General features: G+C 48.3%; 1 protein-coding gene across 1 annotated transcript; it reads left to right on the forward strand.

Annotated features, from left to right (window-relative positions):
• Positions 1 to 4,919: 4,919 nt before the first annotated feature.
• LOC309686492 (serine/threonine-protein kinase SBK2-like) lies at positions 4,920 to 15,238 on the forward strand (the record flags this gene model as incomplete). Its single annotated transcript, XM_082499200.1, is given in 6 exon segments — positions 4,920 to 4,967; positions 4,969 to 5,051; positions 5,053 to 5,068; positions 12,708 to 12,915; positions 13,671 to 13,873; positions 14,133 to 15,238. Coding segments are annotated over 6 exon segments (1,128 nt in total). The 3' UTR covers positions 14,703 to 15,238.
• Between the last annotated feature and the right edge of the window lie 10,109 nt (positions 15,239 to 25,347).

Genomic DNA, 25,347 nt, shown 5'->3' on the forward strand with positions numbered 1-25,347 from the left:
GGTAGGCAGGAGCCATCATTTTGCTTTGCCCCAAGGGCACTTGGTGGCCCTGACCAGCCTCACTTGGGCCTCCACCTCCAACCTTTGCCCATGGGACCAGGACCAGCTCAGTCCTGGGCTTTTAGTCCCTGCCTGAGCTGTATTGTGGTCTGTCTCCACATTTTTCACGGCTCTTTCTGGCCGTAGATGCTGTTTGTCTGGACCCTGCCACATGGACTGACTTCCTGGCTTGACCTCAGACCTGCCTGGCAATCACCGGACTGCATCCGGCACTGGCTACCACCACTGGCATTGACCCTGACCTGCAGATCAACTTCTCAGGTGGGCCTTGGTCCTGCTTTGTCACTACGAACTCGCCTGATGATCTGGACTCTCAGCTGAACCCGACTACCATCCCTGGGCCTGCCCTGCTCCCACTTTGTGCTCTCACGTTGTGGCACACTATGGGATAAGCCCTGGCTGGTGAGCCCATGCCCTCCCAGCCTTGTTATCTCCCTTGTCTCCTGCCTCCCTGTCACTTCGGAGCAGCTGGCCCCTCTTGTCTCCCTTGACAGAAGAAAGCTTTCCCAACAAAATATGTTGACCCTGCCCCACCACCTAAGTCCCATTCTTCCTTGCAAGTCCAGCCTTTTCTTCTGCGAAGCTCCACTGCAAACCTTCCCCCCTCAAGATCTGTCTCCAAGCCATCCAGATCCCCAGCCAATTCAGCCTGCTGTGATGGCACCATTTCACCAGGCTAGGGTGGGTGCTGCAAGGTGAGCTGTCACCCGGACAGTCCCTAGTTGTACCTGTGGCGACAAATAAGTCATTGAGCTTCAGGGATAAGGCTGCTTGGCACCTTGGATACTGGATCTTGCATATTGTTTTAAGCCCTGAAGGACAGACTGGGAGAGATCACAACAGAAAAGATTAAAAATACAGCTATTGTGAGTCCCTGCCCCTGTGCTGGGGTTGAAGGGCACCATCCCAGTGTTGCTCCAAGGCATTGGGATCAGTGCTTATAGATACCGATGTATTAGCACCATCTCTTGCAACCTCTCTGCACCCAATGTGCCCAACAACAACATGAAGAGAGGCGGCTGAAATGGGACTGGGCAGGGTGTTTTGAAGCAGGTATGGTGGTCAGCGGGTGACCAGAGGTCTCAGATGTGAGGGGCTCTGCTGAAGCTGGGGAGTGTGCTCGAGAAGCACCTCGGGGGAGCAGGCCCTGGGCTCAGCATGAGTGTGTTGTGTTAGCTGGCAAGTGAGGTGGGACATTGTACAGCGCTGTCAGGAAGACGGCCAGCAGATTCCTCAGCGATGGGGTAGCGCTGAATGACCTCAGAGCACAAATGGTCTGCGCAGCTGGTCAAGTCCTCTGAGCACCCTGCCTGTGCTGAGGAGAGCTCAAGGCCCCAGCTCTCCATCCAGGAGGCAGCCCCCACCCTGTAGCACCCTGCAGATTGGCTTGCTTGCCTGCCTGCTGGGGCTGGAGGGGAGGAAAGTGTTGGCAGAATTACTAATAGCAGAAAAAGTAGGAAAGCAATGGGGAAAGTCAAAGAGCTATTCCCATGCCAGCATGAGGCACAAAGCCGCTTCTGAAAAGGGCTGAGCAAAATTGAACACTGGAAATGAAGGGATTATGACTGCTCTGAAAAGCTGCTTGTGGTCAGTTTGAATATATATAGACAACCTCAGTATTGCCATACACTACAATATTAAAAGAGGAGTGCCATTTTAGGTCCTGGTAAAGGAGCTTGATGTTCCTATTTCAGCAGCTTTCTCTCACATATGTCCCTGCTGACAAGCCTCCACACCAGGGCAGTGTCAAAGAGTGCTTTCTTGGGTCCAAATGGGCATCAAATCTTCCATCACCCCAGATGCTGTTGGCGCCTTTGATAGTACAGAGTGAAAACTAAAGAGCCATGTGAGGTTGGGTAACTCTGAAATAGGACACAGAACTATCCACCCAACTCACCTTCTGTGGAAATCATCAGCATCATTAGCCAGGGATATGGCAGAGAAAGGGTTCACACTAAGGCCAACACTTGCGAAACTGAGTGTCCTGCTAGTGGTATGTTGGAGTAGCCAGAACCCTCAGTGGCTCTTTGGGTACTTGCTGGAGCCTGGTGGATTTCTCTTTGAAGGGGCAGTGTTCCAGTTGCAACCACACATCTGGCGTTGTCTGATTTTGAGCACTCACTAATAAGAATTCAACCCTGATCCTGTAGAGAGTGTACTTGAAGAACCACTGCTATTCTGATGGGAGTGAAATGGGCTGTTGTGTGTATGCCAAGGAAGACGGATAAGGGAAGAGAAGGAAGGACCGAAGAAGTGTGGTAGATGCCTTCTTGACGAAGTCCCTTCACTATAGCTGCTTTAGTCCAGTTGTTCCTCATGCAATTGTCACTGCTATGACTTTGTGACACTGGCTGCCATGTCTGGTTCTTGGGCATGTTCATGTTCCATTATTTTTCTGTGTGCTGCCTATTCTGGGCCAGGCATGCAAAGGACGGGATATTTATCATGCTAAACCCAACCATAATTCAGAGGAGGAAAAGGATGCATTTTCATAAAGTATTTTTTGTTAGATATCATAGGCCACACCCAATGCTTGTGTCTCAAAGCATAAACATACATCTGAAAGGAGTCTTTGCAGTGGACAATATTAGGCAATCTGAACAGAAGTGCCATTAATACCCACTTGAAATTCCTCCCCTCTTCTACTTTTCCTCTTTCGTTCACCTCCAATGGTTGCCGACAGAGTTTGCCTGAAGGATGTGTAATGGTCCACAGCCGACCTTGACTTACTACTTTTTGCAAGATTCTTTGTGGGTCTGCTTATGGCACTGAAGGCAAATTGTTCTGCATGGCTGGAGACAGCGTATCCTCAAGTCCACAGCCTGGGACCAACTTTCCAAAAGACAAAGGCGGTCTAGGTTACATCATATTTCCAGCTCTGCCAGTGTTGACTTTGACCAATATCTTGGTTGCCAGCAGGACAAAATGTGTGCAGCATGGGTGAGATAGGTGTACGTGTTAAATTACAGAGGTCCTGAAGTGCACAAATGCTGACTTCATTAGTTGTACAGCAGGCCCTAGGACCTCCAACAGCTGCTCTGTGCCAAGTCCTCAGGGAACAGAGAGCAGGGAGTCTCACACACATGTGATACGCAGCATGTGACATTTTCCCTGTGTTGTGGGAATGCATTACAAGCCCTGCAGTTGTAGCATCAGATGAAGTGCAGGTAGGGGGCAAGCTCTCAGCCAAATTGCTACTTGTTGGTGCACTGCAGGCAAGGCTGTGAAAGAGGCCTCTTCTCTGAGCCAAACCACTCAGCCAGTCCCACTCTCAGTAGGAAAGGAAAACAAAAGATATCTGCCAGCTAAAAAATTAGCTGGAAAATCAGGAAGACCACTGTGTTTTGTTCATAGATCTGGAAGCAAGTTTGAGTTATTGGAATGGAGGAGAAAGGGACTGGGGACTCAGGGCACCTGGGCTCCTTTCCCAGCGTTGTCTTGTAACTGTGACTTCAAGCAAATCCCCAGAGATACATCTTAGTCCAATTTCTGACTTGTGTCTCAAGTAGGGGCAGCAGTCTCACCCATTCTGTCCCCCAGAAGACCAGATAATACAGGGTCCATGTTCCTGGGAAGCAGTGGTTACACTACACCATTTATCCCAGTGCTGAGTCCTTGGATGTTGGGTAGGTTTTCTCATACTCACACTGCCCCCAGCTGGACTGTTCCTGACTGTAGGGACTTCGCATACTGAAGGGCTTTTCCAAACACTGGAGCATCCTTAAAGACTGAGTGTGAAGGGTCAGCCTTGGATGGCACGAGACCTTTAGGCCATCAGCACCACAACCTCACTCCTCACCTCTTAACCAGAAGCACAGGGGCAGCTGGGAGCCTTACTGTGCTACTCCTCTTGTCCTCTGATGTGCACCACCTCTGAGTGGCAGCAGACTTGCTCTTCACAGGTCTGTGATGGCAGTACTTATGGTTACAGAGGCAGCTCTGCTCTCCTCTACCAGAGTGCCTTTCACCTCTGTTCTCTCTCAGTCTTCCTCACCATACTGTGCCCCCAGAGGGAGCATAAAGGCTCATCAGGTGCTTAAGCCTTGCAGGTCACCTGCACGGCTCCAGCTCTTGGGAACAGGGAGGCCAGTGACATGGGAGTGTCACAGCTGCACACATCACTGCTTCCAATGTACAAAGTGATCCATGTCCTTGTAAGCAAACCCCTGTCCTTTGTAGCCAAGGTCTAGGACCTGCATGGTGCCAGTGTCCTCAGGGGCTGCTTTCCTCTCCAAGCTCAAGTGTAAGAGAAGACTCTGGTGCAGGAATATAGTCTGGGTGGGGATACTGAGAACAGGTGAAATGCCTGCAAGTCATTGTATTTACCATTAATAATTTCACCTTCTCGGCAATGCTCTGCAGTACTGCTGCGCATGAGGAGCCTGACCCACTGGGCCCCATGAAGGGACCTTGAACCAGTTATGGTTTGTGCCTGGTCTCTGATGCTCACTGACACAGGCAATTGTGACTGACATGTCTTTGGCCCCTTTGGTGGCCAAGAGCAAGCGCTGGCAGCCCACGTTCGTTCTGAGCCCTGCCATCATGGCTGTACTCTTACTTGGCATGGCTCCAGATCAAGGACCATGCACCAGCCCAGGGACCTGCTTTGCTCCCTCAGCTGTAATGAGAGCCCAAGCTGGAGGGAATGGCTGAAAAGGGCGGGTCTGCCAAAGGGTCCCTGGGGCTTATGATGGTATGAGTAGAGCAGAAACAACCACCCCACCCTGATCCCTGCAACACCTCCCCCTCTGTAAACACAGCAGATGAATATCCCTCTACTTCCCTCTGTTCCCCCTCTTTTCTACCCTCCCAGAGGTCACCTTCAGCAGGGAGGGAGTGTGCCCCCAAGGACCAAGGACATGGGGAAGGGGCGGAGCGTCACGCTTAGCCCCGTAATGCCTGGCAGCCCCCTCCGGCTGCTCGGCGCAGGCTGAACCCAGCCCAGAGGCTGCAGCAGGAGAAGCGAGGCAGTCCACGGCCGGCCGGCAGTGCTGCACTGCTGGAGAAGGTGAGAGGCTTGGTACGGGCAGGGAGGGAGCGTGGGAAGAGAAGTTAGAGCCACGGCAGGACGAAGGAGACTGGACAGGCACGTAAAAGGGCACCCACCCCTCGCAAACTGTTTTTTGGAGGCTCCGGCATAGTGTGCCAGCACAACATGGAGTGCACCCATTTCCCACACCTGGTTGATGGTGGGCTTGTTAGGGGTCTTTGCCCTGGAAGTTTGCTTTGTGTCCAGTTGTGCCCTATGGGATGGCGCTGGGCTGGTTGGCTGGGAGGAATGCGTGATGTGGCTTGGTCCCTGCGAGACTGCGGCTGATTTTTGCCCAAGGAGGCTGCTGTGCGGAGATTGTGGTATACTGCTTGCTGGGGAGAGGCTTACAGGGCTTTCTCCGGGGAGGCTGCTGGGTGTTTCTGCCCAAGAAGAGCAATACGCAGTTCTGCTAAGGGAACTGTCATGTGGTTCTCCACAGTGAGAATAAGCAGTAGCCTGCTGACTGGTTTTAGAAAGAAGCTCATAAATCTATCAGCAATAAGGCCAGAAACAACCACTGGGGTAATCTGTTCTGATCCCTTGCCTGTATTAAACGTGGTTTCCACTAGAGTGGACCTTTTAGGGGAAAAAAAGCTCCGTCCTTGAGTTAAAAGTTCCAGAGATGTGAGGATATTCTTCCATAGTGTTTGTTAAGAATTTTAGGGGCAAATATCCTTCTTCACAAAATCTGTATTGCAGTTGGGGTCTGCAACTACCTCATTTCAGCTTCAGCTATTGGTTTTATTATAATGCTTTTACTTAATTGGGAGAGCCCTCTCTAGTGAAATTCTAGTATGCACAAAGGTACATACAGATGATAGAGTAATTTCTTTGCTCTCTGTTTGATAAGCTAAAAAGACTTCTCCCCTGGAAGTTTTCCCTGTAATTGTCAGCCCTGTTGTCATTCTCATGCTTCTTTGCCGGTCCTTTTTCAGTTAAACTGCGGACACCAGCACTAGCTTGCTGAACTGTGGTCTCAGCGATACCATTAAAAAGATGTTAAATGTCCAATAACTAATTCTGTTGACTCACCAGAGTGTGGGAAATTTACCCTAGAGAAACCAGTCTTTCATATCAGTATATTTTTTAACATTCAAAAAACCGTGATAAAAAGTAGATAAAGAAGAACACAAAGCAAAGCAAACGGAAGGAATAAATTTCTAATAAAAATACAAAATCCACTAGTGCATGATATTCTCAATTGTATTGCAGAAGTCATTAGCAGGTGGCCAGCTCTTCAGAAATACAGTTTTCCTAACTCAGCTGATTTTCAGAGATTAAATTTCAGACTGTCTCAGGGCATCTGTGCATAGGAACCTCTGCAGAAACTAGAGTTCACTGTAAGAGGCACATCGTCTCAGAAGAGATCTCTTCTTTTGGTATAATCTATCTTAGTCTATGTAAAGCTGAACAGCTGTATCTATTTTTTTATTTACAGTGAAGCTTATTTTCTTAATTTAGCATCTGGAAAATGCTAGTTTGCCTCTCGATGCTGATGTTTCCTGCGTCTGATGCTTTTTGGGCATTCTCTTCAGCAGAGTGAGTGCAAAAGTGGAATCGGCAACATCAGTAAACCGTGTACCATTATTCTCTGAGACTCATATCTGTATCATTAAGAAGTGTATCTATATCGCTGTAGATTTTTTCTAGTGCAATTCTGTATCATCCTACATACTAAGGCCTGCAAAGGATCAGATCTACATTTCTGGGTTCACACAGTGCCCATTTTATCTACAAAGCAGCATGAAGAACTTAAATTTGTCTGATTAATATGACATTTCTTTTTTTTTTTTTTTTTTTTTTCTGTCACTCAATGCCAGACTAAACTCCTAACTTCTTTGGTCATTTGAAACACCTTTGCACGTGTGTATGTGCCTGCACTAGTTTTATCGAGCAACGCATTACCTACCCAAACCCATTTTGTGTCATTTGTGAGCATTTTCTGGATGATTTCAGTGCTTTCTTCTAGACCATGGACAAAGGTAAAAGTATAATAACAGAGTCAGGATTTAACAAAATTAGTTGTGTAGGGTGAGGACACCAATAAAATACAATAATTTTCACTATACTGGGCTCATTTATAAATCCATTAAAAATGTGTGGATTATTGATTTTGACCCATGCCAGGATGAATTTGTACAGATAACTTTCAGGGAATGCCCAGTGAATGGGATGTTTCTGGCAGGTGCTGTACGAACCAGTACCAGGGTGAGAACTGCTCTGAACTTCCACCAACAATTTAGAGGTTGATGGGAACCCCCCACAGGTAGGGTCCTTACACAGCCCCTAGGCAGTAAGAAACGCAGTGGTTTGATAACAACGAAGACACCAAGTAATCTGAATTACTTGATACAGTAAGTCAATTTGAGCAAAATGTGCTTTATTAAAGGTGGGGCAAAAGCATTTAGGTAGAAACAAGGCAGGCAACACCCAGAAAGGGATATGAAGAGGAAGTGGAGTTTCCCCCCCCGAAAACCCCAGTAATTTGGAAGAACTCTGGAGTCATAATGGGTGCATAAGGTAGTGCAACTTCTCGGTGTGGTGTTCCAGCAAAAAGAGATCTTGGGGCCACAGCGTGAGGCAGAGGGTAATTCTAGCTGAATGCATCACAGGAGGCATTCCCCCAGGGCCAGCCAGTGGTTTAACATGGGGGGCAGAAAAAATGGTGAGGCTTCAGAAAAGAGACATAAAATGGATCTGAGAGCTGGGAAATGGGCCTTGGTTTGAGAATCGGACAGAAGGTTGTTTGAAGGCATTTAACCAATATGAAGACTTAGAAGTGTCTGGATCAGAGAGCATGGAGACATTTACTCAAAACTCAAAACGTGACTACAATTTCTGGAAGCATCCTATCTGTTTTTAAACTAACTGATGTGGGCACTGCAGAAGCACAGTGTGCCAAACTGTTCGTGAAGCCTAAGTAAAACATTGGTTAAATACATAGCCTGAGTTTTAGGCTGTACTCTGCTAGTTTTTCTCAATCTAAGTAGTTTAAAATATGTTCTCATAGACTGTGGTTGTAGCCCAGACTATAGTGCATATAAACCCTGTAAGAGTCATATAACTGGCACTAAAAACCTTTTTTCTCTAGCTGAGAAACTTCAGCAGCAGGTTAGGTACATTTGTATTAGGATACCATATAAATACATAGCAGCAAGAATGCTAACACTGGCTTGAATAGTTGACCAAAGTTTGTCTTTGGATCAAGCCTGCATGGCTTTTTGTAAGAGGTGCCCCAAACGTTGGTTATTTGGTTTGGGTTAAAGCTCTGTAGAAAGTCAGAGAAGACAATGGACCCTACATACCATATGCTTAAGGCCATTTTCAATGGAGTATCTTTGATATGAGGAGAGGCTGAGACAGCTGAAATTCTTCAGCTTGGGAAAGAGAAGGCTCAGATGGGATCTTACCAGTGTGTATAAATGCTTGTTGAGAAGGAATGAAGAAGAGGGAGCCAGACTCTTGTCAGTAGTGCTCATTGACAGGACAAGAGGCAATGTGCACAAATTAAAACACAGGGAATTCCATCTAAACACAAGAAAGCACCTTATTGGGGGTTGTTTTGTTTTGTTTTGTTTTGTTTTTTCACTGTGAGGATGGTCAAACAGCATGATAGGTTTCCCAGAGAGGTTGTGGAGTCTCCATCTGTGTATTAAAAACCTGACTGGACACCTTCCTAGATAACCTGCTTCAGCTGCTGCTGCTTGAGCAGAGAAACTGTATTAGACGATCTCAAGAGGTCCCTTCCAGCCTGAACATCTCTGGGATTCTCTCATCACAGCACCGCCTCTGTTATACAGAGATTATACTGTCTTTGGCTCTTGACATGTATGAAGGGCTTTTCTGGACCAAATATATTAAGCATTTGGGTTGAAGAACCAGAATAATGCTACCTAGACTAAGACACCGTGTCTTCACAGGCTAGCTCCTCCTCAGGTCCTTAGGATGTTGGGAAGCATCTCCTGATGGTGGAAAAGATGTGAATTTCTTGCTGCTGTAATTAGAGACTCATTTGGGGAATTAGGGTTTCTTACACGTTGACAGTCTGGAAACAGGACCTCTAGCAGGGATGAAGTGCAGGAAGGATAGTGGAGGAAAGAACAGTTTTGAAAAGGACCCTGCCTGCTGCCTTCAATACAGCACAGCCAAATGGTGAGTGCACCCTGGCCAGGGCCCTGGTGGTCTTGTCTCCAGTGCTTGTCATTCTGCAAAGGCCAAATGGCACTACAGAAGGTAAAAGAGGTAGGTGCAGAGCACCCAGGCACACTCTGCTCAGTGGTGACCCAAATTTGGCCCTCACTTAGCTTCCTAGGTAATAGCAGTGGTATCTCAGCAGAAGACCTGACAACCTTGGATATTTCCTGAAGTATGGACTGTCCTGTAATCAGTTTCGTCAAGGACAGCAAGGGCCAAACCCTGCAAACAGTTCTGAAGTGACTGCCACTGGGCCTTCCTTCATATGGAGCCCTGACCAGACCCACAGGATTGCCACTGTCCCTCAAGACACTCTACCCACACCCTCTGGATGATCTGTTTTTCCAAGCTGGCTATTTCACTTTGATGGTCTACTCTGTACCCAGACAATCTACCCTCCCATGCCAGTGGGGCCATGCATGGAATTAAGGATCCTTAGGATCATTGCCACCTATATTGCAGTTCACTTGAAATGAGGAGTGGAAGGACACAAGTTTTCTGGATTTTTTTAATTGCAAAAGCTTATTGACTGAAATGTTTTGATTCATAAAGCTGGAGCGAGAGCCAAGAATATACGAAGCGTATTCTCCCATTCACAAAAACAAGTTTTCACAGTTAATAAGAGAGAAGTAACAAATCATATAAAAAATAGATGAATCATATAATAAATATTTCAACACAAATAAAAACAGATTAATGAATAGATATTTGAAAATAATATAATTATTGAATAATACATTAAGTGGATGCAGCAAGAAGATTCTAACCTTTGGGTTAGATAGCACTAACAGGTGGCCAGCCTACAAGGGAAGAAATTTTATCTAACTCAGCTTTGAGAAATTAAGTTATCTGAGAAGATGATGAACCATTTGCTGACAAGAACTTGTATATGACCATGAATTTGATATAGGAGAAACACTGTCTTACAGATGAGATCTTTTGATTTATTTTTTTTTTTTTCACAAATATAAATCTAATGTGTTCTGCATAAGACAAGCAGACATCTCTCCTGTTGCTCCACTCCCTGTTTAGCGTGGTTTTAGCCTATCTAAAAGCAAGGGAAGGTCTATGTCTTTCAAAGGTCAATTACATTTAAAGTATTTTCTCTATATTCCTAGCTAGGACTCTATAAAAGGCTTTTTCAGCTATTTGTTTTAACACCTAAATGTGGCAATACCAGTTTGGAAATGCCAGTGGCAGAGTGGATCCATTTGTGGGTTCTGTGATGCCTTTGCTGTGTGGGATTTCATAAGCTGTGCCGGCTGGGCAGCAAACAGGAGGACATCAAAGCAAAATCTCTAAAATACTTTCCAGGCCATCTTTCCCTGCGAGTTTCTCCCCAGCCTCCCATTCATCCCCTCCTATGCACACACTTGTTCATTGTTGAACTCCCTACGGACTGTACTAACTTTGACTGCTGTTGTCTCTCACACCAAGCCAAAGCCTTTGCAGAAAAGTAGAGCCGATTACTCGATACTTCTGAATTGAGTAAGATTTAGCAATGCAGTCTAGGAGAGAAGGGAAAGGAAAAGAATGGGAACTCTCCCACGAGTAGTTCCAGCCTCCTGTACAAATCCAGCCTCTTTGTAGTTTTCCTAGGTTTAAATAATTCTGTTGCTAAATTACTGGATTCTTAAGAATGACCAGATTTAGCAGCAGTGGGGGCTGGAAGTTGAAGGAACTGTAGAAAGCTGTGGTCACAGATAGAGCGATATAAAAACTAAGGGAAAAGGCTTCATTCTTTCTGCTGCCACTCATATTCCCTGGATGCCATCTTCCTTTTTAGCAATGTGAGGTCCTATTCCCTCCCCAAAAAGGCACCAGGTGAGTCAAAATGTTTCATGAGAAAACATCCTGAGTTTGTAGTTGCAGAAGTAAGCCACTGGTTTTACACTGGAACTCTGTCTTGCTGCACACTGTTTAAGACACGTCCAAGAATGCTGCAACCCTCAGGCTCTTGGGTTGCATCCTGGGCTGCATTAGGCAAAGTGTTACCAGCAGGTCAAGGGAGGTGATCCTTCCTCTCTACTCAGCAGTAGTGAGGCCACATCTGGAGTAATGGGTCCAGTTCTGGGCTCCTCAGCAGAAGAGAGATGTGGACATACTGGAATGAATCCAGACCGTTAAGATGATTGAGATATTGGAGCATCTCTCATACGAGGAGAGGCAAAGAGAGCTGGGGCTTGTTTAGCCTCAGGAGGAGAATGCTCCAGGGGATCATCTTATTGATGTGTATAAATACCTGTAAAAAAACTCCACAGCCAGAGTCGTCTTAGTGATATTGAGTGACAAGGCAAGGCAGTGGGCCTGAAACACAGAATTTCTATTTAGGCATAAGAAAAAACTTTTTTACCATAAAGGTGATCAAACACTGGAATGAGTTGCCCAGAGCATTTGTGGAGTCTCCATCCTTGGAGATATTCAAAACTGAACTGGACACAGTCCTGAGCAACATGGTCTAGTTAACCTTCCTCTGAGCAGGAGGTTGCACTAGGTGATCTCCACAGGTACTTCTGACCTCGACCATCCTGTGACTCATTCTGGGAGCTTGGTCCAAAGCCAGGAGGGGCTTCCAAGCCTGGGGTGCCTGTGTTCGGAGCACAGGGGGGTAGTCAGGGGGAAAATGCTGCCACAGGTGCCTTAAAATGCTGCCTTGTAGCTGGCTGGGGGGACTGAAAAAGTATTTCTCTGAAATGGGTCTGAAGCAGCTGGCTGTGGCTCAAAATGCCATTGATGTCCAAGCTTCCTTCCTGCCTAAGTTTTTTGGCTGCACGGATGAGTGACTTTGGGTCAGAAAAGTCAGCAGACGTGAGAGGTACTGAGCTCCCTTTGGATTGATCAGAGCACACTACCTCTGACTAGTAATCCCTTTTTTATCATGGGCTAGCTGTGCCTCTGCCTAAGGGGCAAGTCTGTCTCTGCTGCTGCCTCAAGGACTTTCTTCAATATGCAGTAGGGGTAGGTTTCTGAGTAGAGAGACACGGTCTTGCTGCAGTAGACTAAGGAGAGCAAGAGAACTGGGTCACACTTGATAATCTGGGACTCCGTTAATGTTTTGCTCATTGCATAACACCTGGAAGATTAGAATAAGAGGAGGCTTGGAAGGCCAGACTTTAGTACAGCTGACACAGAACAGTGATGCAAGTCTTTGAAATGATAGGCCCCAGGTCTACAGTTAGAGAGAGTCCAGCATCTGTCTGGAGGCCAGAAAGGCTGAAGGAAGTTCTTTTCAATCCAGGGAACTTTCATATGATTAGGGCCTTTGCCCAGAGGTATACTGTATAAAATCACAAGCTCAACGCCAGCACAGCTGCGAGAGTGCTCAGGCTCCAAGTGGCAGAATATATCCATGCCATGGCATGGTTTGTGTGGTGTGTCCAATCTAGTTTTCTCTGTGCATGTTGTGATGTTCCTGACTCAGGCTGTGGTGTTTCTACAGCACTCAGCAATGGCCGAGAGCTCAGCTGCAGCGGCAGCAAGGACAGTGGCACCAACCAAGCTAGATGAGCTCCTGGAGATCACAGCTCAGAGCCTGGTACGCACCGAGGTGGCCGAGCACTATGAGGTTATTCGGGAGCTGGGCAGGGGCAAGTATGGCCATGTGATGCTCGTGACCCACAGACAGAGAGGTAAGGAACCGACTGCGCCCTATGAGCTACTGTATGTTGCCTCCTCTCCTCTCGCCAGGGCACTGGGTGGGCTGGTGCCTCCGTGGGGCCAGGCACCAGGCATGGTGGGGTGACCAGCAAGACAGGGACCTCCCCAGCCAGGGACCATCCTGTTGCACCCAGCCAGGGAGCAGGTGATGCCAGGAGGCAGGCCAGAACGTCAGGCATGATTATAGCGATGAGGCAGGTCCAAGGTCAAACCAGGAAGTCAGTCCACAAGTCAGGATCAATAGGGTTCATGGCTAGGCACTGGCATGGATGTGATACAGCTGGAAACCAGTGCTCCCACTGCACAGCTCAGGCAGGGAGTGAAGCCCCAAGCCTGAGCTTAAACAGTGCCCTAAGGCCCTTGGACAGAGGGTGTGAGTGGAGGTCCTAGGTGGGGTTGGCCAAGGACGCTAAGGCCAATGAGTGCCCACAGGGTCCTGACACTAGTCTTCCCCAGTAGTCCCAGCTCAGACTGATGGGCCCACATAGCCTGAATTTCCCTTGCTCCACCCAGTGCTCCTGTGCATGTACAAACTGGCTCAAAACTCACACCAGTGGCAGTGCCTGCTCCCAGATCTGGTGTCTGCAGGATATATCCACATAAAGCTTTGAGCCAGAGATGTCCCTGTGGCTATGAGTGTCCAAACCCGTGGCTGCTGCCTGCCCTCTCTGTTTGGCCTTGGTGTGAGAGACTCTCAGGGGACTCTAACCCACTCTCCCATCCCCAGGGACTCCTATGGCTCTCAAGCTGCTACCCAAAGCCAGTACCAAGCTGCACACCTTCCTGTATGAGTATTGCGTGGCGCTCTCCCTCGCCACCCACCCTGCCATCATCGGCATGTTTGGAATTGCCATTGAGTCCAGCCAGTACTATGGCTTCCTCTATGAACCAGCACTGCACAAAGACCTCATCTCTATCATCAAACCCCGGGTGAGTGCTGCTACAAGGCTATGGGGACTGGGACTGTAGCCTGTGGCCCTTGGGCAGGCTGGCTGGGTCAGAGGGAGGGAGATAAAGGCAATGGGTTGTGGGTTTCTCTGGGGTCTACAGCACTGAAGCAGCTTCAGGCTTGCAAGACCAGAAATGCAAAGGTCTTTCCTGGTGCAGAACGCGCAGGTGAGAGCCCCACTGGCAGGGCTGCCAAGGTGCCATGCGTGTGCCATAACCACCTGTCCCTCTCCCTGTGCAGGACGGGATCCCCGAGCCCGCCGCTAAGCAGTGTGCCACGCAGCTTGTGAGTGCCCTGGAGTTCATCCACAGCCGAGGGCTGGTGTACCGTGATGTCAAACCTGAGAACATACTGCTTTTCGATCCCGAGTGTCGGCGCATCAAGCTGACTGACTTCGGGCTTACGAGGCCCAAGGGTACCAAACTCAAGCTGGTGGCCGGGGTAATCCCCTACACCGCCCCGGAGCTGAGCAACACCACTGATGCCCAGGGGGTGCCCATTGACACCAGCTTGGACGCCTGGGCCTTCGGCGTGCTGCTTTTCTGCCTGCTGACTGGCTACTTCCCCTGGGAGCAGAGCCTGCCAGATGACCCTTTCTTTGAGGACTTCATGCTGTGGCAGGAGACGGGCCTGGAGGAAAACCTGCCCCGCCACTGGAAACGCCTGACAGCCGAGGCTGCCCTGATGCTGCGGAGCCTGCTAGCTCTAGATCCCGCCAAGCGTGGCCCTGTCAGCGGGGCACTGCGCTATGTCGATTGCCCTTGGCGGCTGGAGGACAGGTGCAGTGAGGAAGCTGCAGTGAAGCCCTAGAGCCCGCTCCCCATGGTGGGGAGGGAAGGGAGGTCTCACCCTGCAAGGGGCTTTGGGGCCTGGGGCACCACGGTGGCCCAAGTGTGAGAGGTCACGGTGACCTGGAGGGCAACTTCTCTGCAGCACTGTCCCTGCCACCACGGAGCCAGGCTCCTTCCCCAGCTGATGGTCTTCACCCCATGGCTCAGTGCTGCCCAGTGCCACCTCTGTGTGCTTTCCTGGGGCTTGAAAACATCTCCTTTCTCTTGGAAATGACTGTGCGTGTGTTATGCACCCACTCCCTTCCTGGCTACAGGGACTCCAGGGTGTTTTCTAGGGGCTGCAGCACCTGCCTTGTCTCAAAATAGAGCAAAATATGTCTTTTTGTGTTTCTGTATGTGGCTCTTTTTCCCTCATAATAAAATGCCTGTGGGAACCTGCTTGCTGTGGGAGAGCAGGGGCGTGACAGAGCCTGCGGCCATCTCATGCCAACACGTGCAAGGCAGGGGCCACCCCTGGAAGCAGCCTGGGCCTCCACAAGGACCCTTGAAGAGTGGCTTCAGGCTGGTGGGGTGGAGGTGCTGAGGAGACCCCAGTGTGTGGCTGCATATGGTACCTGGGAACTGATGATGGCAGTGAGAAGGTGGTGGGACCAATGGAGGTGGGGTGTTGGAGGAAGCCACAGGGAATCACAGTTTGTAACCTGCCCACTGCCATGCATTTCTTCCCATTTCCTTGTGTTCAGGACCAGGTGATAGACGGGCTTTTCTGTGCCGAGGCTTGTTAGCAGCAGGAGCCTCAGTGTCAGTTTGCACAAGTGTCCCCTTCTAGTTCCTGTCACTCAGAAAAATGGCTTTCTGCAAACACTGACAGCACTGCTGAAGCACAATTCACCTCTCCCTCCTTGAGTGGCTTAAGTGCAAGTGGAAAGGTGAGCTCACTGCCACGAATGTCCACATGTAAGATTCAGCTGAGAAGACAGTAGCAGTGTGAGGGTGGTTGGCCTGGGTGTCACTGGGAAAGGCTGACAGAGGAGCTATAACCACAGGTTACATAAATTTATCAATACGAATAACTCCGGCAAAATTCCCCTAGTGATATCTCCCAGCAGTCCTACACCATTGCCTTGCTCTCACTCCTCATCCTCTTCCAGACTGACTGCGCCCTCCTCATAGGGTCAACCACTCTCTGTATGAGCTGCCACCACCATTTCTTCTCTGCTCCTGTTCTCCTGAATCCTTCAGTCCCAAGGAACTGTTTCCAAGACTATCCAACAGCAGCCCAAGCACACCTCCTCCCTTGTATTGCCTTCAGGTCCTAAGAGAATGTCCTTCACGCTTTTTTAGACGCTTGGTTACCCCTCTAGAAGACGTTCCTTCTCCCATTTCCTATTACCACTTTAAACACTTCCCCAAAAATACACCTCTCCTAATCCCCCAGTGTACTTCTAGGTGCACATTTTAATCCTGGAAAGAGGTGGCAAGGAGAGAATTAGGGGTTAGAAGCTCTTCTTACTTTGCTACCTCTTTCCAGTCCCAGGATTATGCTGTTGGCAATCCCTTCCAGCTCTTAGCCTGATCCTATTGCTGGAAACATCCCCAGCTGAGTTTCCGTTCTCAGTGGCTTTGTAACTTCCAAAAATACACAGTTGCAGCACCGCACTTTCTAGCATCCCAGCTTTTCTTTCACCTCAGATGCTTTCCTGCACACACTCTTCTGTAGCTTCTCAACCTCCTGCTTTCTTGTTCCAGCTTCTTCTCACCCACCAACATTTTACCATTACTTACCTTCCCCACTAGCATTCCCTTTTTACTACCCATCACCTGGTAAACACGTTTCGCTCATTCCTTTCTCAGCAACATCACCTTCATACTACTCTGTTGTACTTTTCCTGCTCCTTATATCCCTTATCCCTTGTGTCTTCCTTCCAACTCCCCATCCTACCTTATCAACAGTATCATTCCCACCCTCTTCAAGGTACAGTTTTCTTCTGTCCACTTCCATCTCTTAGAATCTTTCAATACCCAAAAATGTAATAAATGCTGCTCAACTCTGACCAACTGAGATTTGGCTTTAATTACTCTTTGTTTACTGTAGAAATAGCAGAGGAGTGTTAAGGTACCAACACAGTTCCTGTATTTAAAGTGGAGAAGCCTGAAGACCAGTGGATCTGTAGGCCAGGTATCTGACAACTATCCAGTGAAAAATAATGGAAAATCTGATACAGGTGCTTGCTAATAGAGAATTATAGAACTGGAATGTGGCATTTTGGAATGCGGCACTCAGCATTCTATTTGATAATAAGGTTGTGTTTGATAAAGTAAATTCATAGTGTTATGGTACACTATTTTTGTGAGGCACGGCCTATTGATATCAAGGAGATTACAGTATGCTGTATTGATTAAGGAGAGGTACTATGCAAAGTCAATAAAGCATACATTAAGTGAATTGAGAACTTTCAATGGTCAGAAGAAATAATTGTCAATTGGGAATGCTCTTTGATTATTTTGGTTGGTTTTTGCAGGGATCAGTAGTTGAATGAAAACTGGTCAACTTTTCCATCCATGGTTTGAAGGTTAATACAAAATCACTGCAGGTAAAACCCTGCAGATGACGCAAACATGAATAGGGTGATAACCAGCAAGAGGAACATACCACTCAAAGAGATCTGGATAACTCTGTAAGTTGGGTGTATTCAAACAAAACACATTTTCTTACAGGCAGGAGAAATGTATTCAGGCAGGAGCACGTAGGAATAAAAGTCATCCTTACAGAAGGACCCCTGATAAAACTTTGCAAGTCATAGATGATATACAAGATTGCGTGAGTTCTCATTGTGTTAGTCTCTCAAAAAAGGCTAATGGACTCCTCACATGGCTAAAGAAGGGCACACACTCAAGGTGATCAAACCTCCAGCAAAGGCAGCTAACAAGATTCCGGCTGGCCTAAATAGGAGTGTGGGAAACAAGAGTGAGTGATCGGTGTTTGATGCCTCACAGGGCAATCCTGGGGACAGTGCCACATTTACAGGCAAGATGGAAACCTGGAGACAGCTCAGAAAAGAACCATGGTGGGGCTGTGGTTTAAGACTGTAAGAAAGTTTTCTTAAAGAAAGTAATGAGCTAAACCATCTAAAAGAGGAAGACTGAATGGTGATTCGGTTATGGTATAGAATACTGGGAAGAAAATACCTACTACTAATGAACTATTTTAATCTGAGAAAGGTCTAAGAGCAACCATGAGAGAACGGAGCCAAACACATCCAAGTAAGCCACAACGTTGCAGCAGTGAGGGTTCTTGCCTACTGAAAAGAAACCGCCATATGAGGAGAGGCTGAGAGAACTGGGACTGTTCAGCCTGGAGAAGAGAAGGGTCAGGGTGGATCTAATACTTCTTTATACTTCTAAGCACAAGCATAAACTGGGAGAGGAGTGTCTGGAGAGCAGCCCTGCAGAAAGGGATTTGGGGGTGCTGGTTGGCAGCAGGGTCAATGTGAGTCAGCAGTGTCCCCTGGCAGCCAAGAGGGCAAACCGCATCCTGGGGTGCATCACACACAGAATAACCAGCCGATCAAAAGAGGAGGTTATCCTGCTGTATTTGGTGTTGGTGCGGCCTCACCTCAAGTACTGTGTGCAGGTCTGGGCCCCACAATTTAAAAAGGATGTGAAGGTCCCTGAATGCATCCAGAGGAGGGCAACAAAGCTGGTGAAAGGGCTGGAAGGGATGTCCTGTGAGGAGTGGCTGAGAACTTTGGCCTAGTCTAGTTTGGAGAAAATGAGGCAACCTCATTGCTCTCTACAGCTTCCTCAGGAGGGGAAGTGGAGAGGGAGGTGCTGATCTCTTCTCCCTGGTACCCAGCGATAGGACACGTGGGAATGGTTCAAAGCTGTGCCAGGGGAGGTTCAGACTTGACATTAGGAAGCTTTTCTTTACCAAGAGGGTGGTCACACCCTGCAACAGGCTTCCTAGAGAGGAGGCCAATGCCCCAAGCCTGTCAGTGTTTAAGAGGCATTTGGACAGAGCCCTTAACAACATGCTTTAACTTAACTTTTGGTCAGTCCTGAAGTGGTCAAGCAATTGGACTAGATGATCATTGTAGGTCCCTTCCAACAGAAATATGCTATGCTATTCTATTCTACTCTATTCTGTTCTGTTCTGTTCTAATCAATGTGTATAAATTACCAATGGGAGGGTATAAAAAAGACGCAGCCAGAGTCTTCGCAGTGGTACTGGGAAGCAGGAAAAGAGGCAATGTGTACAAATTGAAATGCAGGAAATTCCACTTAAACATAAGAAAAATGGCTTTATTGTGATGGTGGCCAAACATTGGAACATTGGTTCTGGTGTCTCTGTCTTTGGAGATAGTCAAAAGCTGACTGGACAATGCCCTGGTCAACCTGCTCTAGCTGTCTCTGGAGCCGGAGGTTGGACTAGGCAATCTCCAGAGGTCCTGTCCAGCATCAACTATGCTGTGATTCTGCGACATTTTTCCTTTTGAGGACACTCTGTGTTGCAGCTGGAGATGTGTGGGGCTCCCAGTGTCCCTGCTTTGAAACTGCTCAGCATGGCAGTCAGTGGTCTCAGCAGAGCTGAACACAAGATGCAAAACTGGCTTGACAAGAAAGGATTAACAAGATTTTAGGGTTTATTCCAAATTAAAGCAAACCTGAACTGGTGGAACACTGACATCGCTGGAGAAACGGATCAAACTGTCCAATTCCATCAGGAGCAAGGCTGTTATTTTGCAGGAGCCAATCATGCCGAAATGGATCAGGGATTCGGTGCTGCCTGACAAAGACGATGTGACAGAGGCTATTGGCAGTGAGCAGTGGCGATGACCAGGATTGTTTCTCAGTCTTCTTTACCACAGAGCCTTTAGACTTTGGCAGAAGGGGTTTCTGCTGCCAGAAAGTTGTGCGATATGTTTCTGAGGAATGAAATCAGCACTGTGACTGCATCATGCGCGTGATGGTGGTGCAGACAGGGTTACAATGAAGCAAGAACAGCAGCGAGCACAGTGGCAAAAGCCCTGTCCTGAGCCAAGTCTCCAGCCTGGGCTCCTTTTCTCAGTGGCTTAACGATAATTACAGCTGGATTTCTTAAATCAATGAATAAACAGACTAGTTGAAGTCTATCCCCAGGGGGTCTGAAAAAAGATCTGCTTGTCCCCATCACCCCCGCAGCAGCTGCTGGGAGAGGCTGCATGGAACGGAGCTGCGTGCAAACATGCTGGCCCTTTGCACGCCCAGCCGCTGGCCGTGGGAGGGCTGGCCAGGCGCCCGGCGCCGTAAAGGGCAACGTTTCAGCTAATGTAAGCGCAAGGTATGGGGTGGATCTGATGTCATCCCCAAAGAGGTATCAGGTGGCTCCAAAGGGGAGGGAAAGACATTGTTCTTCACTCCTCTCCGGGATGGAACAAAGAGATAAATTGGGCAATTAGAGAGCTCACCACACTATGTGAGTTCTGGCTGCAGTGACTGAGGTCCAAGAAGTGTGAGTCCAGGCCCTAGCGCCCTGGTGCCTGCAGCACACTGCATACGCAGGCTGGGAGCATGGATCCCATGGCTTCTGGTAGGATGCATGGTCTATGTTTCTGGATACCCTTGTGCACCTCACTACGGATTCTGCTCCCTCTTCTGCACCGCATGCTCCACATGGCTCCTGAATAGTCACCCTCAGCTGCAGCCTGGGAACTGCGATGCAGAACAGAACCTGCGGGGTGTAGGGAAGACATGGGCCAACACTTTGGTATTGCAGGGGCAAGGTCATCGGTTGAGCCTGGATCCGTTAATTGGACAGATCCCTTGATCATAACACTCCTTCCAGCTAGGAAGTGTTGGTAGGAAGCAATGGAAGTGGAAGCTGTTTGCTAAGCAGAGATGTGAAAATGCAGGCAGATATGAAAGTGATTGCCCCAGGTCATGATTATGGTCAAACAGTGCCACAGATGAGTCATCTCAGAATTAAAATGTTGATTGTTGAAGAGAGCACTTAGGCAAATTTTTTGGGCTAACTACAGGTCAGCAATGTCCCCAACATATAGACCGTGTTGTGATGCTGGCTGGACTCAGGACATAAAAGGGAGGGTAGGACCAGGTTGTATAGTGGGGTCAATGTCATCTCCTCCGGTATGACTAATGAAAGTTGCTGAATTGGACTGGGTCACCCAGTGACCAAAGGCAGGGCAGAGGTCCATCCTTCAGAACCTCACCAGTTAGGCTTCTGGCATCATATCTAGAAGATTGCAGCATATAATATTCCTTCTGCCTTGCTGACTCTGACACTATGTTACTTCCACTCTTTCCCACTTACACCCTGTTAAGTATCATTACTAGGCCTGTGACTGAAGTTTCTTAGGAAGGGTAACAAAGGAGTAATTCTCCATATTCCACAGAGTTCCTTCATAGCCTTGTCTCCTGAACAAGATCGCATGCTGATCATCCTGTGTGACCCTTCCCACTCTGCACGCAGATGTCAGGTCTTGAGACTGCAGAGGAACTGAGCACCAGATCCTGAAAAATGAGTGAGGGAAAGAATCTCAGGCCAGGAAATATGATAGGGCAGATGCAAGAGTGCATAGTGCCTGTGACCGCCTCCTCCCACACTGTTTGTTCCTGAGTTTTGACTTTCACTTCAAAGACAAAGCAGGCCGGAGCTTAGATAAAAAACACAAAATACGACCCTGTTCTGAACAACTATCCTTCTGAGCACAGGGATGGAAAGAGGCAATAGCTGGGGGATAAAGATGGTGGGAATTTGTTACCTTTCTTTCTTACTCACATAGGGGCATGTTGGCAATGACTGCAACCCAGCTGATGTCTTCTAGAGCTGACTGTAAGTGAGAAGCCATAAGAAGTCATAAAGCCCTGTTGTCATTCCAAAGGACAAAAAGCTGCAGGATTGAAAGTGGCTGGATCAGAAGATGCCTGATCCCTGACTGGGAAACATGCAATGGCTTATGGAGTTTCAGTCATTAGCCTTTTTTTCCTCTATCCTGCATTCCTGAGTGGAGATGCATGAACCAGAGGAATATTCCTTTGACAGAGAGATCAAAGGAACTGCCTTGGTTGTTTTCCACATCCTGTGGCTTGGGTTGCATGGTACCTTGCTACACATACTATAATTTTAATTCTCCTTGTGCTGTGTTGGGCTATCTGTGTCAGTGCTGACCACAAGAAGAGGACTGACCGCTACTAAATCCCATAACAATTCTCCAGTATCCTAGACTTCCCTACTTACAACCCATCCAAGGTCTGACAGCCAGCCATGCCAGCCAATAGTCCGGGCTTGCCCATATACAGGCCTGCCTGTTGCTGTGGGAGTGTTTGTTTATTTTTCCCCTGGGCTGACAGGCAGCTGGGCATGTTTTTAAGCCCTATGCCTTGGCCCAGCTTTGTGCTAGAGAGGGAGGAAGGGGAATTTGGCCTGACCCAGAGTGGTGACAGAAGATGGTCACAGTTGTCACACGGACTAATTGCACTTCTAACCCTCCTTTGCTGTTTACAAGCTGCCCCCCTCGCCCCGGCAGGGACTCATGTCTCTGGCTGGCTCCTGTGTCTCAGGGTGGAATCACACAAGGCTCCTGCTCCCACTCTGGGCCCTGGTAGCCACCTTCTGTGTGCTAACTCTGACTGAGTGCAGCTTCCACCTGAGCTGTGCTGACAGATTTCTTAGGCCATAGTGAGAAAGACAATCCCTGACCGAACAGATTTATTTAAGTGAGGTGCTTAGGAGAAAATTTATCTTAAGTGACAAAACAGTCTGTTTTTTAGTTTGTATCTGACATCTAGCCGTATAGAGCTGGCTTCAGGCAAAGCAGGTCTGTTACCGTGATTAGAGGCTGCTGAGAAATCTGCAAACAACTGCTTGAGCAGGCAGCTCTGAGTCCCCTGTCCTTGTCCCCAGTGCTGCTCTGCACCTGACTCAGATGGTTATCTTCCTTTCCACTGGCCGAGTAGGAGGTGGAAGCAGAGCAAGGACAGCAACATACAAACATGGGCTAACATGTGATGAATCTGCTCTCTCCAAAGCCAGGTAGGGAAAAAATGACAGCTTTTGCATCCCCTTGTTCTGCCATTAACAGTTGTTGCAGCTGACACTCTGCCTTGAGAAATTATTTCATCTTCCTCTTCAGGACAGTAAATCTTGCAGAGACTGCCAAACACAGAGTGAACTCATAATCTTCTTCCCCAGGGGCATCTTGGGCAGGCTTAACTCATTTAATTGCTTGTACCTTTATGATATGCTAAACCCTGTGTCACCTATGGGTCAACTCCCTGAGGCTCATGGGTGTGGATATGCTGACATGCCCAAACCCTTGAAACTGAGCAAGATGAGCAGATGGTAAACCTCCGTACCTTTGGACTGGTCAATACAGACTGAGTGCAGGAATTCCACTATACACCAGATTTATGTGATGGATCTGACCACAGACAGACACAAGACTGCCCTAGCCCAGGACTCATAGTGTTATTGCGTAGAGCCACATGTGTATCATGGAGGCATGGGAGTCACAGCTGTGCTATGCTCAAGGGTGTAGAATACCCTAGCTGGGTGGTGAGACCTGTTCCATGTACATGAGGCTTTGGTAACATTACAGTGCTTATGCTGCTATGGACTAACATCCCTCACGCTGAAGAAAGACACTGGGGACTTCTTTCCTCTTTCCACTCCTGAGGAGCTTTTTGAGATCTTCCTTGTGTGGTACTGTTTCTTTTCTATCCCTTTCTTGCTCTTTGCTCCATCTTTCACACTCCTTCAGCGCTGTTTCTGTATCGCTTGCCCATCCACTATTTCACCTTCAGGGGAGCCATCCTGCTGCAAAAGAAGTACCCCTTGATACAAAACCCTGGAAGACTTTATGCTGGTAAGAAGCAATACAGGGTTCTCAGTGTACAACTTAACAGCTCCTTTCACCCAGCTGGGAGAGGTGCTACTCTCTTTCACTCACGACTCATTTGAATCAGTTCATTTCCTTGCACCACTGACCTGGGGAGCCGTAGCAAGAAGAGGCATGCACTTACGTCCTCAGGCTCCCCTCCCTCATACTGATACTGCTCATAGTACTTCAAGGAAGTCTGCTGCACCTTTATGCCGCCAGGACTGCTTATCACTCAACTAGAAATGTAAGAAAACACTTGCACAAAGAGCAGCTGCTTGGTTGGGTACTGCTGGTAGCAGGGTAGGAGTGGACTTCAGCAGGCAGGTTGGGCAGCTTCTATTCCCAGTGCCGGAGGAGGTTAGGGAAGAGGGAAGCTGGACCTCCTGGTGACTCACTGTGTGTCTTTGAAGGTAGCCATTGCCAATATCTGTTTGAGTTTACTGTTGCTGGGCTACCCCAGGATCTGCTGAACTGGTCGGTCCCTTCTGTACTGCTCCATAATGGAAATTTGGGGATTAAGGAGGAGCCACGATAGGCAGCGATTCTGCCCTGCCCCTGAGCAGCCTGCCACCCTCCCGCTGGTTTCTGGCTGCACAAAGGCATGTCAGGAATTGGATAGGGCTGGCAGAGACTTGGCTGTAACAGGATGCCCCTGTACTTTCCTTTCCTTCCGTCACTGCGGGAGAGAGATGAGTTTATGGCACGTGGTATGTGAGGACTGCCAGGTGGCACTGGCCAAAGGAAGGATGGGACCTCAAGAGGAGAACGTAACTGGCTACTCACCACCAAGAATCAGTTTGGTTTAATAGGTGGAAACCTCACTGATGGGAAATTTGGACACAGAGCAAAGTCCTGAGCTGCAACTCAGGTCACCCAGCAGACAGGAATTGGGAACAGTATTCCATAACCCTGACCTCAGGTGTCCTTATTTAGCAGACATATAGAATCATAGAATCATAGAATTGTCTAGGTTGGAAGAGACCCTTGGGATCATCGAGTCCAACCATCTACCCTATTCTACAAAGTTCTCCCCTACACCATATCCCCCAACACCACATCTAAATGTCTCTTAAACACATCCAGGGATGGTGACTCTCTACAGTGTCCTTTCAAATAGTTGTAGACAGTGATGAGGTCTCCCCTCAGCCTCCTCCTCCTCAAACTAAACAGTCCCAGCTCCTTCAACCGTTCTTCATATGATTTGTTTGCTAGGCCCTTCACCAGTTTCGTTGCCCTCCTCTGCACTCGCTCCAGCACCTCGATATCTCTCTTGTATTGAGGTGCCCAAAACTGGACACAATACTCAAGGTGTGGCCTCACCAGTGCTGAGTACAGGGGCACAATCACCTCCCTACTTCTGCTGGCCACGCTATTTCTAATACAAGCCAGGATGCCGTTGGCTTTCTTGGCCACCTGGGCACACTGCCGGCTCATATTCAGCCGCTTGTCAATTAGAACCCCCAGGTCTCTTTCTGCCAGGCAGCTTTCCAGCCACACCTCCCCAAGCCTGTAGCGCTGCATGGGGTTATTGTGGCCCAAGTGCAGGACCTGGCACTTGCCCTTATTGAAACTCATACCATTGATGTTGGCCCAGTGATCCAATCCATCTAAGTCTCTCTCTAGAGCTTCCCTGTCCTCCTGGGAACCAACACTCCTGCTTAACTTGGTGCCATCTGTAAACTTGCTGATGATACACCCTATGTCCTTATCGAGATCATCAATAAAGACGCTGAACAGAAATGGTCCCAACACTGAGCCCTGAGGCACACCACTTATGACCGGCTG

Source organism: Vanellus vanellus (genome assembly GCF_965231255.1).
Source record: "Vanellus vanellus genome assembly, chromosome: 2".
Taxonomy (NCBI): Eukaryota; Metazoa; Chordata; class Aves; order Charadriiformes; family Charadriidae; genus Vanellus; species Vanellus vanellus.